Source organism: Anoplophora glabripennis, unplaced genomic scaffold, assembly GCF_000390285.2.
Source record: "Anoplophora glabripennis isolate ALB-LARVAE unplaced genomic scaffold, Agla_2.0 scaffold182, whole genome shotgun sequence".
Lineage (NCBI taxonomy): Eukaryota > Metazoa > Arthropoda > Insecta > Coleoptera > Cerambycidae > Anoplophora > Anoplophora glabripennis.
In genome coordinates, this window is record NW_019416287.1 from 618,289 (window position 1) to 633,130 (window position 14,842).

Genomic DNA, 14,842 nt, shown 5'->3' on the forward strand with positions numbered 1-14,842 from the left:
AAGCATCTCTTTAAGCGGCTGTAGCTTCCTTTTGAAATTCCAAACACTGTTAGGAAAATTAAATTTTTATGGCTTTTCAAGAGTAGTGCTTCATAACAGGTCAGAATAAATCTGGAAGTAATAAAATCATATTTAAAACAATTAAACATACAGGAGTGTCCCTTAATTCGTCTGTCAAAATTCAAAGGCAAAGTCACAAAAAATATGTTGCCTGGAAGCCACCCTGAATCGGGAGTCACTATAGTCAAAAGTGTGCACCAAATTTGGTACTTATATTTCAATTGATTTGGAATGGAGAGTTTGGAGAAGAAATCATTATCTTCAAACTTCGTAAGCACTTAGAAGCACCAGACTTGCCTAACTGGCTGGGCTACTTATAAAGATCATCCGGTGCACATATGTCGTTTGGCAGAAAACTGCAGCATATATTACGCTACAGCCTCTCTTAAGACGTATCTGCCGAAACGACAATTATATAGTTTATCTGGTAGTTACACCGCTGCCACCAGGTCAGGTAAATAGTGAAAAATTCCAGCTGCTACTTTAATGCTAAACAGCGAGTGATAAGTATGTACAAAGAACTTTGTAAATACTGTTAATCTGCATATAATTGCTAAAATTCGTTGGCGAAACTGGACAATAATTTGTAGCCTTCCATACTAGTTCCGTCTCCTCCATTCAATGTATCAATAATCTCGAAGTTAGTTTCTGCTGACTTGTGTTGACCGGAGGGGCCATAGTTGTCACCCAGAACAAGTAAAACGACAGCCAACAATATTGTGATTATTTGATATAAGCGGAATCACATTTTTGCACACGTGTGTTGGAGACACGGTTGCGTTGCGTTGGTTTGACTTCTAACAAAACATGAATTGATAATTCCAAGAGATCCGTTACTTGGACCTGTGACGAATATGATGAAATGAAAGACAAAGCCAAACCTGCAAACCTGCATTTTTGGAATGAAAAAGCCAATAGCGCACAAGCGCTTGAACAAATTAAAAAGTAAAACTCTCTTAAACTTTCGGGTGATTTTAAGAACATATTTCTTGCCTTATGATAAGTCTTCAATAATTGAAACTCTAACGACGAAAGCAAGCAGAACTTAATGAAAGAAAGCCCAAATGAGAAACAAATATTAAAATTAAATGCCTTACCCAGTTTACTGGATGAAACGGATTCAATTTCAATCGTAAAATAATACATTTAATCGCATCAAATAAATGAATAAATGTTTTTTTGAAGGCATATCAATACGACAATAACGTCCCTCTTCTTGTTTAATTTTTAATTAAATCGAGTAATTTTTGGCCGTCCATTACTTCATATTCTACATTTTTCTTTGATAATTTCAGTTCTTCTATTTCAAATATGATCTGTTATATTTGAATCACTGCAATATTTTGACTAATTTGAAGATGTGCTCCTATCTAAAATATAACTGCAACGTTCTGCGCTATTTATTAATCTGTAAAATAAACGTGTTTCACACAAAAAGGCAAAGTATATACATTAAATAATTTGTTATTTACAAATGAGTTTATTGGCACATACAACATAATCAAAAGAACGATTTAAAATTAAAAAAAATAGGAACAATATAATACAGGATAATGTAAAATATAATTGTCAGCAGTTACATTATTACCTACAACAAAATCTCTCTCGACTGACTAGCTTTTTTACAAAATATTGGCAACATGAAATATACAAAAATAAAATGACATTTTTTATTTAATGAATCACAGCTATTAAAAAAATCCTTATTAAAAAATATATCACAATAATTATAAAATAAGTGGGTATATAAAAGTCTCGTATACTGAAATATAAAATTTTAATAATTCGATTATTAAAATAATCTCAAATTATTTGCTTAATATCTTAGAATTTCCAAGCAATAAAAAGAACAATTTCAGTATTCGATCACACTTAATCTATGTAATAGGGTTAGTAAATCGTGAATGTCAAGGTTGAACTGCATATAAAAAGTAAGAATTGAGAACTGTTAACTATGCTTCAGCCCAGTAGGACTCGTTTTTTTTCCATATCGTTAGAGTTAAAATATTCTTCAAAAATTCAATTGTGGGATAAGTAACTAGACTAGAAATATAAATTAATATTCACTGGTTGTACATATTTGTATAGTGTAGCTAACACGAATGTATGGTTACTTTACACCTTACAAATGCAAATTTAATTAGATGTCATCTAAATAAACAACGAATACTATATCAAAATATTCGCGAATATGTCAAATGAAGTGGTAACACTGGCAAGGCCTACATTTTTTAAATATGCTTCCTCCTAAAGAACGATTATCATCATCGTTAGTGGAAAATGCAAATTTGCAAAAATAGATCCGATCCAGAAATATTAGCAGATTTAAAGACTCGGTAAATAACCTGCACAAAAATTTCACGCATTTAACGATGTTGATGGGACAAAAAATAATAATACGAAACAATGAGACCTACAATTTCAGTTCAAGATAGGCTAGCAATAACACCGAGATTTCCTGCTAGGCACTACTTTTTTAATATGTTGTCTCTTTAGATCCTTTAATTCGATGAATTTTAAAGATTTTTCTTCACATCGTTTCGCCACAAAAATTCGTGTGGTTAAAAAAAATATCCAAATGCACTACGAGCAACTAACAATTGGACTTCTTATATTTGTCAACATAGTTCAGTCATTTTCTAAATTAAAGTTCTACAAAATTTATTTAAAATATATAATAGTATGCGCTTTCCTTTGTTCCTAACAAATTTTGAGCATACAGATATTATTCTTTTCGAATTAATGAACCCAAGTATGGCCCTGACTTGCACGGGTTAGAACAGACCCTACCGTGTAAATATAAACTATTCTATAACATTTATCGTTTTACGAATAGAACAATGAAATACTTTAATCTCCATAAACATATCAAGGGCGTCATATCAGAAGGGCGTACAAACCAAATCTGAAATTTTACAGGCATACGCCTTTCTGATATTATAGTTTTGCAAAATTGGTTCATAAATGCATTAGAATAATGTAAAATGTGTTAGAATAGAGTTTTGATATTTATGAATATATACGCCCTTCTGATATATTAAGCGAATTGGTTAAATGAGGTCATATGACCTAAAAACCCAGAACCGACTATAGTGGCTCTTACGCCCTTCTGATATGATGCCCTCGATATATAAAAAATAGTTAATAAAGCCCTGCACCACAAGGATTTGTTTTTTAAGAAAGAAATCTCAATTTATTTCATTTTTTCACTAAAATGTCCAAAAATATGTACTTAATTTTAAAAACGAAGAGAAACTCTTTTTATAGGCAAAAATAAGAAAAAAAATCGCAGCTGACTGATCCTTGTGGCAGAGGTATACTTCCTACTTTTTTTTAAATTTTAATTTACAGTGTGGCAAAGTACCCCGAAAAAAAGAACTACTTAGGAAATGCCACAAATAAATACTTTCAGAGTGCATATAAAAAATGTCATTTCTACGGTATCTTAATTCACTTCATTACAGAGTACGAAATCAGTCAATAATAAAATAATTGAATGAATCCACCAGTCTTAAAATTGAAATACTGAAAATTTTTTATAAAGTCTAAGATAAACTTTTATAAACATTTCGATTGCACGATAATTTTTCCTCCTTCTTCATACTCCTGTTTAGAAACCCAGAGCTGTTGGAAAGAACCTAAGGAACTTAAAATTGAACCACCCGTCCACGCGCCAAACCTGCGCTCAGAAACTCCCGGTGCACTAATGATTTTTAAGCGCATACTCTGAAATTAAAAATTATGTAGAAAATATGACTAATTACAACAAAAATTCATATGATTATTCAAAAGAATTTTATTTTTTATCGATGTAATATATTTTAAAAAATGCTTCATAAAAATATATCATAAACTTACTGGTGGGGTTTTAGCTGCTAAATCTCTATTTAATCTCTCGGTGAATCCTTGGAGACTTGAATTACCCCCAGTTACAACGACACTGCCATACATGGCCTAAAACACAAATACATAGCCAGCCAGCCAGCCTTCATAAATAATTACAAGCCAAGTGGTAATATTGTTTGGAACAGTAATTTCATATCCTTCACGTTGTCAATTAAATTTCAGTAAAATTAAAGTGATAAAAAGACATTTTGTTTCACCGGTTGGTAATTGGTGACATTTTTCACGAGATACTATTCAACCAATCAGCAATCACATTATCTCGAGCGTAGAGGTAACGGTTTGTGATTATTCATTGTAATCGAATCATTAGCACTGGTGACGCTATAAGATTTAAGGATTTTCAGTCGACAGTACCAACCGTGCAATGTTGGTTGCCTAAGTGCGGTGATCACATGGCTTGTACACATTTATGAAGGCTTTGTAGATACTTTTGGACGATATGGGAACCAGTGAAAGAAGTTTGAATTTTTATTTTCTACTGATATAAGATTGTGCATTAAAACCCAATTATAATAGAAATATAGAACAAAAAATTAATAACCGTTGATTTTAAGCACAGCATAGATGTTTTCGACTAAAAAGTTCAAAAATACATACAACCATATATACGGTGTTTCTTTTTGTTGGAATCAACTTCCAATATAATAGGAGGTTGGAGAAAATTTAAAATAATTTGGTTCAAATCTTTGTGTGGAAAAAAATAGACCTACTAATTTCAGGATTCCTATTAAAACTGTGTTTCTCCCAATACAAGTTTCAGAAATAAATCACAATCAAATCAGAGACTAAAAGATATTTAGTTTCAATTTTTTGCACTCTGTGGAGTGAAATAAGCGAAACTATTATTTAAAGTTATTTTATATACTGGTTTGACCGATGCCACAAAGATCACATATACAGGGTGTTAGAAGTTTGATTGCCTTAATTTTAATAGACGATAGAATACATTAAAATAAACAAAAAAACTTTATATTACATGGGTCCTAAACTCAACCATTTACAAGAAAAAAATGATCAAAATCTCCAACTTGATGTACAAAAGTTCGATTAAAGAAGATTGACATAACTGCGTGCTTAGAATACCATAAAATACAATGTTTATCACTTTTTTGAACTTCTTTATGCTTAATTCTAAAAAATAATTAGCGTTGTAATAAATTAATTTACGAGGTACTAAGCTGTCCAGCAACCAGTAATATGCAATTCAGTTGGTATCTGGAATTCGACCGTGTCGGAGTGTTTTTTTGCGTACCACTATTATTTAATTTAATTTAATAAAATTGGATTCGAAGGTGTCGTGCTTGCATCGAAAATGGTAGTGGACATTTTGAGCATATGTTGTAGTTTGTTTGTTTGAGCGTGGTCCTTTACTAAATGTTTCACAATAATAATTGATTACATTTTTGTTATTCCATAGGACGTCTGCTGGATGCACATGTGGTGTGCATCAGCTGTGTGGCATTAGGCTGTGGCATTAGCATTATGTTGTGATGAATACTCGCTGTATTTTGAAAACTGTTAATCTAACGCCCCTGCAATATACAACTTTTTTGTTCATTTATGATTACTCTATCTCATGCTGAAGTAATGGCAGTCAAACTTCTTACACCCTGTAGACAACATGTTATGATATGTACATTCTAACATGTCAAATTACCTAAGCAACAATTCGGATTACATTAACACATGCGCATTTTGACTTTTCCAGGTTTTCCTTGATTATAAAAACAAATCCAGGTCACTTGTAGTTCATTTTTACATACTAATTGATGTTTATGAATTAAACTTTTTCTAGACTGGATTCCATAATCCTTTTTATACCCAAAGAACCTTGTATAAAGGTTTCAAAACAACAAATAGTTTTCTCTTTCAAGAACCCAGTGCCTGCTTTCACAAAATTTCTAGTAGCAAACGTCAAATTCCCGGACTTTCATGAATACTTTTAAAATTCCCCGACTATTCCGTTTTTTTATGAAGAATAATGAATTCTCTGACTTTTCACGGTATTCCCGGTTTTCCAGGCCACTAGGAACCCTGTTTTAGTAAAAAAGTAAATTTAATGTGACACTTTACTCAGCGAAATTAAGAACTAAAGCAGTACTTTTAATTTGTGATGTGCCACAAATGAAGTTGCTTTGTTTTCTCGACAAAACAAACATTAGTATTTCCTGTTTTTTAATTGTGTTACAACAGTTTTTGTCTCCTTCCACTTCGAGTCATTAGACAAACATCACACCTCTATTACCTACTACTTTTTAGTCGCTATAAGACAGTTTTTACAAATCCCCAAAATTTGTAAAAAAAAATCAAGTCTCTACTACTCTATTCTCCTCTACTTTACTACTAACCCAATATAACTGTACTTACAGGTCTAATATCAATGTCACACATTCCAACACTTGTTGTAACCAGCGATCCGACACCCAATATTGGCTGAATTCCAGCTTTAGCACCAGTAGTAGGATTGAAAAGAGGCTCAGGGATTTTAAACCGCTCCACGCCGAAATCGCGATGAAAACCATTCGGAAATTCATAATGATTTGCGGGCATCGTTTTCACCACTTCTTCATCGTACGAAACATCAGACACTTGTAAAACTGACGCTTGAAAATCCTGCATAACTTCCTAAAAATATAAATTTAATATTAGCAAGTCAGATGGGCAATTTATCCGCAATAAACTTAAAAATAGAAAAATACTTGTATACAGTATATGTACTTATATAATTGAAAATTATTTTTATCAATTTCTTTTGTCAGGACTTATTTTCATTAAAAATTAATCTCTAAGTTCATAAACACCCTCTACATAACTATTACATACCAATATGCAGACCAAAATTTTAGTTTAAATTCTTAATTTTGTCATTTTTGAGAAAATTTTTACTTTTCCGACATTAAAAATAAATTTATAAATTCTAAACACCCTGTACAAACAATTCTGAAAAATAAATTAAATGGGTTACTATAACAATAACGCTCTTAAAAACTTGGGAGATACCATGGTTGATTAGTACCTCCTGTAATTTTTCAATATATGTATATTTTTATGTATATACCTTAATCATATAATTATACCAACTCTCCGTTAAATTTGATGGTATATCACGGCGTTTCCAAATTGGAGATTCCTCAGACTTCATTATTTCTTTGTAAGCCACTATGGCAGGTGGTACAAGTTCAATGCCCTTGTCTAATAGATATGTTTTACACTGTGAACTTAAATAATCACCACCAACTGGAGATTTTACAACAGCTTGTGTTAAAACGTATCTGAAAAAATATTTACAAAATTACCAAAACAAACTAAAATATTTGATAAGATTTTTTTAATAACTTTATTTTTATTAATCTTAAAATTAAATCACCAAAATACAGGATTTGCTTCAATTTCTGACTATTTGGAATTTATGTAATAATAATACAAGGTGTTTCAGGAATTACTGGCATACTTGCAGGGAGTGATTGTACAGTCAAAATAAATGAGATTTACCCAAACATATCTATATCGAAAAATTCACCGTTTCCCAGATACAGGATGTCAAAGACTTCAAAATTTTTATTATAAAAACGTAAGATACCTTAAGTTTTGAAATATCTCTGCATATCGTAGTTTGTGCATGGTGAGGCCCACGCTTTAGTAATATTTCCCGACTGATTTTCTGACACTACTGTGTCATTACTAAAGTAGATTTACAAGTTTCCTTTAGTTTTTGATACAAACATGCCTGAATTTACAAAAAATGAATACGCAGATATGCATTTATTTTTGGGTTTTTCTTTACTAAAACATTATAGCGACTTTAATTCGATTATTCTTTGGCGAAAGTCAAGGAATGCCCCTCTAGCTGTTAGATTGCATGCAGAACAAACAAACAATACAAGCCGTTGATCAACGTTTACGCGAAACAAGTAAATTACTACCAACTAATAATAATATCGATTTATTAGACAATCTAACATAGAAGAACAAATTTTACACACAATCGGAATATTTAAACATACTGAATTATTAGACTAAAGATATCCCATTACAACCTAGATTTATTGTTGTTTTATCACGAAGAGTTCCAAGTAAAAAAAAATATAATAAAAATTTGGAAATCTCGGGAACGGTAAACTTTTAGATACAAATATTTGGGTAAATCTCTTTTATTTTGACTCTACAATCACACATTGCAAGGATGCCAGTAATACCTGAGATATGATGTATGATTAAATAGCGCAATCTTACATTACAATTTTAATAATAAACTTGTTAAAAATTGCTAAACACGGTGTATTAAATAACTTATTTGTCATATCAATAAATCTCAGTTTTCAAGGCAACGTAGTGAAATATGATGATGAATAATAAGTTGAAGAGAAATTTTTGTCCATCTTTTTTCATTTTGAAGTTATCAACGAAAAAACGGAAAATTTTTATTTTCTTGTTTATTTCAAGTAAGATGGTGTTTTGAGTTGTTACTCCAATTTACCTGGTCGCCGCTAGTTACAGATTTTTTAACTGAAGATCCATCTCTGATGGCTGGTTGTCAATTAAAGAAATAAATAGAAACAGAAATTTTCAGTTCATCAATAACTTCAAAACGAAAAGATTCTCTTCGTCATATTTTTCGCCATCAAAATTCGCAATTTTGGTGTACAGAATGTTTCCAAAATACAATAAAAAGGAGTTATATTGTTGAAAGATATATAAATCCTAATATAAACTAGTTACATTTCCATTTTTTTTTAAACGTTTTTATTTCCATTGTTCATGTTCATGTAACAATTATTATAGTGTTTACGAAGATAGTTGAAACCGTATAAAAACTAAAAGTCTGCATCTCTTTATTGTGCAAGTCGGCATCTCTTTAGTGTGCCCGGACTGCACGGGCACAATAAAGAATTTAGTTTTTATACGGTTTCAACTATCTTCATAAACACTATACCAAAGATAACATAAAAAGAAACTGCAATGTTCACATTCACATACAAATAAATGTTCCTAAATACTAAATATGACTATGTAAGATATATATTAATTAGTTAGCCACATGACTAGTAATTTTGTTTGTACCAGTAATTTTGTTTGTACCAGTAATTTTATTTTCTTCAAGTTGGCAATTAAATTTAGGTAAAATTAAAAATCATTAAAGTAATGGTTTATTATAGTTTATTGTAAACATGTCATTAATATTGGGAACGCTAAGATTTATGGATTTTCAGTTGACAGCATCAGCTGAGCAATGTTGGTTGCCTAAGCACGTTGGTTACGTGGCTTGTAATCATTTATGAAGGCTCTGAACGTATTACATATACACTATGATAATAAAATATATATTGTTCTTCTTGCATTTTTTTTTAGTATCTGAATACGTACTACTTGTTGCAGGTCTTAAGCAGTTCCAAATAATGTGGTCATTTACCAAATATTTTTCAAATGCAAACGAATGCCATATCGTGTGAATGCTGTATATTGATATATTCGTAGGCATATTTTCATTTGCCAAATATTCACCAAAGCTATGAAAACTGCACACAAATAAAATTTACACGACACCTGCTGCCATGACCACATTAGGTAGGGTTAATTTTGACATATTTATGAGAAAAATGGCAAATACTCATTCACTCAAGTGGTTGACCCGCGAACAACTGGTAAGTATACACGTACCTAGAATGTTTAGGAATATTTGAGAAGATACAGACACTTCATAAATGATTACAAGACACGTGACCAGTAATTTTATTTAGAGCAATAATTTTATTTCCTTCATGTTGGCAATTAAATTTCGGTAAGATTAAAACAATGAGATCAAGATTACATTAAAATGCCACATTCTGTTTCACCGGCTGGTTATTGGTGTAATTTTTCACGAGATTCTATTCAACCAATCAGCGATCGAATTATCTCAAACGTAGACGTAATGGTTTGTCATTGTTTATTGTGAATGAATCATTAACATTGGTGACGTTAAGATTTAGCGATTTTCAGTTGGTAGTACTAACCGTGTATTGTTGGTTGCCTAAGATCGGCGGTCACGTGACTTGTAAACATTTATAAGGGTCTGTATTTGTTGTGTGGAAGCTAAATAATCTGTGCAAGATTGCAAGATAAACATCACAGCCTGTTTTTGGAAGTGTTGTCCTTGGTAATTAATTGATGATATGCTATTAATTTTAATCAAAAATCATGTCCTTTAAAGAAATACGATACTATGATAACTAATTGAATTATTTCAAATTGCTTTTCCATTTCCCAGATTTTAAAAAAATGTATTTGAAAAATTTGTTTTTTCAGTTCTATATCGGGTTAAGGAAAAATCCGACTTAAAAGTTATCTTGTCTATCATTTTTAATCAAGTATGGTAAATGTACACACAAAAACCGTTCATTATATTTAGCTGTAACTAGTTAAATGTTAAAAAGAAAGTTTCAAATGACTTAAAGATTCTCAAACTTTATATTTATTTTTAAAAGTCAGTAGTCTAAATCTATGAACATCCAAATAATCGAAAATGTTTATATCTATAGTATCATGAAAATATTTACCCATCATGAACAGGAACTGCTGAGGTATGAGTGGCTCCGCTGTCAACCACCAAGCATGTTGGTCGTCCATTGGCAAATGCGGCTAAACTAGCATTTTTAGCTAAATAAACGGCAGGAACATTATACTTTTCGAACATCAACTCTGCCATTTCTTCTCGTTTAGGTGGTGTAATCCATGGAGGCTCCGTTAGTAATATTGGATGATCTTTTGGAATTGCTTTAAGAGCATTATTATAAATGTAATCCAGAAAATTTTCAAACATATCCCAATTATCTACCATCCCTTCTTTCAAAAATGAACTCAATTCCATTTCTAAAAAGAAATATGAACTTATAGAACAATTAGCACAAAAAAAGCTAATATTGTGTTTTAATAATTTCATATAATGGCATAGTCTGCGATATATAAGGTGTTAAAAATAAATTGCAACAAACTCCGAGAGCTGTAACACTCATCAAAACAAGTGAAATAGTTCTTAAAAATGTATTCTCTAGAATATATAATAAAGAACTACGGCCCTTAAAGAATGAAATGAAAAAGATTTAATTTTATATTCAATACCAATTATTTAAATAAAAAATGAAAAATGCACTACTTAAATACAATACAGGGTGTCCCGAGATTCATGCAACAAAATTTGGTCATAGATTCTTATTTTTTCTTTTTGCCAACTGGCCCCCTCTTTTGGAGTTACAGCCCCCTTAAATCTGCCCCTAAGAAGTCTTTTCTATATCTCAAAACCATGTTGTACGAGAATCACTAAATTTGGTACACAGGGATTTTATGACATGTGGAATCTCACAGTGCTATGCTTTTTGGCGAGAAACCCCCTTAAGACACTTTTTCGTGGGCCTCCTTAACTTTGGAACCAAAAAAATTTTGTCGCAAATTAGATTTTTTTTTAAATTATTAGTCAACTAGAAAGCCATTGAACTTAGAAACTTTTTTGTCCCTTGATATTTGTTTCATAAAACGCAATGTTTTTGAGGAAAATGGCGAATCAAGATATGCATTCGATCACATTTTGACATTTTTCTCAGAAACATTGCGTTTTACGAATAAAGTATAAGGAGATAAAAAGTTTCTAAATTTAATGGCTTTCTAGTGGACTGATAATTTTTAAGAAATTTAAATATGCGACCAAATTTTTTTGCCTCCAAAGACAAGGGGGCCCACGAAAAATTGTCTTAAGGGGGTACCCTGCCAAAAAACGTAGCACCATCAGATTCCACATGTCACAAAATCCCTGTGTACCAAATTTAGTGATTCTCGTACAACAGGGTTCTGAAATATAAAAAAAAAGATTATTCTTAGGGGCGGACTTCAGGGGGCTGTAACTTTGAAAGAGGGGGCCACTTGGCAAAAATAAAAAATACAGGTCCCCTAAATTTGTCTTAAGAATCTGTGACCAAATTTTGTTGCATGAATTTCAGGACACCCTGTATAGTTAATCTAATTGAAAAATTGAAGTAGGTACATTATTGATTGGTTTCAAATATTACACGAGATTTATTGCAAATCATATGTGAATCCATATAAAATGAAGGTTAACATAGCAACAACAGTTGTTGGTGATGCAATTTAATAAATGGATTCTGTTGAAACTATAGGGACCATAAACTGATTGATTCCTTTAGTGAGGTACGAAAATTCTAAATCTTTGTTAATCCACTCATAAAAGAAAACTCTTCATCTTTTATTTTGAAATAAAGTTTACTAATAAAAGAACGGAAACATACACACATGTTGAAAACACAGCTGTTATAAATGGAGTACCTAAATGTGTTTGCTGTACACTGGTACGATAATCACATAGTTTCCCTAATATCTAAATGGTACATGTGTATGAGGCTGAAACTAGCAGCCAGACTCATCAGCGAGACCATATATAAAATACTGATTATTTAAAAGGGGAAAAATCATATTATACGATAAAAAATAATCATAAAATAGTATAGGGACCAATGTTTATACAAATTACGCACTTGTATTACATATACAACTTATTTTGACGTACTTAGAAAAGAAAATTTATACATCTTTTTCTACCACGAATTGGTACGCCAAAATAGTATGGAGTTTAGTTAAATTCATCTCTTATTATCCACAAATAAAATTATAATGGTACATCCCTTATATACTGCAAACAAAATTGTTTAAATGGTGCCCAGACCATCCGTTTATAAATAAATAGCTTTAACGAGATTCGAACCATGAATTGAAAGCAGAGAAACATCTGGAATATGTTTTTAGGTGTCCTCTAAAATGTCGAACATAAATTGTGAGGGTACACCTTTTAGTTACAGCAAAAAAAATATTTATATCATGCCCAGACCATTTATTTATATATAGATAGCTGTAACAAGATTCGTACCATGAATTGAAAGCAAAGAAAAATCTGGAACAGGTATGTTTTTACGAATCTCACTACAGCTATTTATTTATAAACAGACGGTCTGGGCACAATATATACAATTTTTTTGCAATAACTAAAAGGTGTACCATCACAATTCTTATTCGATATCATAGAGGGGACCTAGAAAGGTATTCCAGAATTTTCTCTGCTTTCAATTCATGGTACAAATCTTGTTACAGCTATTTATTTATAAACATTTTTTTTGCAATAACTAAAAGGTGCACCCTCACAATTCTTGTTCGATATCATAGAGGACGCCTAAAAACATATTCCAGAATTTTCTCTACTTTCAATTCCTGGTACGAACCTCGTTACAGCAATTTATTTATAAACAGACAGTCTGAGCATGATATAAACATTTTTTTTGCAATAACTTAAAGCCTTACAACTATGGTTCGATATCATAGAGGACACCTAAAAACGTATTCCAGAATTTTTTCTGCTTTCAATTCATGGTACGAATCTCGTACAGCTATTTATTTATTTATAAATAGACAGTCTGGGCATCATTTAAACATTTTTTTTGCAATATATAAGGGATTACAATTTTATTTGTGAATAATAAGAGATGAATTCAACTAAAGTCTACACTTGACAGACCAATTCGCGGTAGGAAAAGAGGTCTAAGAAGGACAAGATTATTATTGCACAAAATAAGGTGTAAATGTAATACAAGTTCATAATTTGCATAAACATTGGTCCCTATACTATTTTATGACTATTTTTAAGCATATACGATTTTTCCCGTTTTAAAAAATTAATATTTTATATGCGGTATTGTGATGATCTCGATGATGAGTCTGGCTGCTAGTTTCAGCCTCATTATCATGTCCGACAAACACGCTAAAATATGATAATATTTGTCATTGGTCTTCTCATACTGGTAACAGAGATAGACATGAAAAACTCAATTGCATAGGAGTCACAAATAAAATTGAAAAATACAGAGGACAACTATGCCTCGATAAATAAATAATTGTTTTAAACTGCTTAACCTTACAAAATATTTTAGGTTAGAAAATTTGAACAATTGTATTTTGTATGCACAATGTTCCCGTTTGGCAACAAAATTTTTACATTTAATTTTTTTAATAATTTCTTGTTAGAATAAAAACTAGTATGTATATGTTATTTATGATACCCTATAACACTAAAAATCTATAAAAAATTGTTTTCATCGATTGCAAATAAATCGTGCAACAATTTACGTTCATTGCAGTACAGATGTTGAAGTGCTCTTTGATCTTACTTTATGCCAAATGCGAAATGCACATCTGATATTTAAAAAACGTTACAGACTTTACAGACCATGTTACTCGTCAATTTTTTTTTTGTAGAATAACAAAAACTCTCAAATGGTTGGATTTAAATATAAGGCAAGAACGCTTAATGTCTTAATCACTAAAATAACCCTAAAAAATTGCAAATGTAATAACTAACATAGTTTTTTGCATCAGAGAGATGTACTCATATAACAGTCTAGGGTGCTGTTCTTACACAGAAGATTTGAATAATCTATATACTCGTGAATATTTTAAAAAATATTAAGTATAATGAATATATATACACATATTTACAAAAAATTCTTCGAACCTGGACGCCACACATGTATCGACAGCAAACCAATATTATATCTAGTTTGGGAGATATCATCTTCTGCATCTAGCCAGACCCCAACCGTTGAAGGTATATCAACTTTTGGACTGTCTTCTCCAGCATATCCAGCTCTGATTGTATTATGACCAATATCAAATACCAATGCACCAACTTCATCTAAAATGTAAGGTTATAAACATTTATACAAACAAAATATTTAAATGAAAATTACCGCCGCCATATACAGCGCCACTCATTTTTGTCCTTTTTTAAAACGTTTCTATTTACTACATTTTTTTGGATCTGTGAATTTAAAAAATAAACAAA

General features: G+C 31.2%; 1 protein-coding gene across 2 annotated transcripts; it reads right to left on the reverse strand.

The window, feature by feature from the left end:
* Nucleotides 1-1,791: 1,791 nt before the first annotated feature.
* On the reverse strand, nt 1,792-14,838 carry LOC108910965 (actin-like protein 6B). 2 transcript variants are annotated; one of them, XM_018715752.1, is made up of 7 exons: nt 14,748-14,838; nt 14,513-14,692; nt 10,503-10,815; nt 7,025-7,238; nt 6,334-6,591; nt 3,919-4,014; nt 1,792-3,786 (listed from the first exon to the last, which is right to left on the reverse strand). In XM_018715752.1, exons 1-7 carry the CDS (start codon nt 14,770-14,772, stop codon nt 3,619-3,621), a joined length of 1,254 nt encoding a protein of 417 aa, XP_018571268.1. In that variant the 5' UTR covers nt 14,773-14,838; the 3' UTR covers nt 1,792-3,618. The 2 variants fall into 2 exon arrangements, with proteins under 2 accessions (XP_018571268.1, XP_018571269.1); XM_018715753.1 differs by lacking the exon at nt 14,748-14,838 and having other exon boundaries at nt 14,497-14,599.
* Nucleotides 14,839-14,842: the final 4 nt, after the last annotated feature.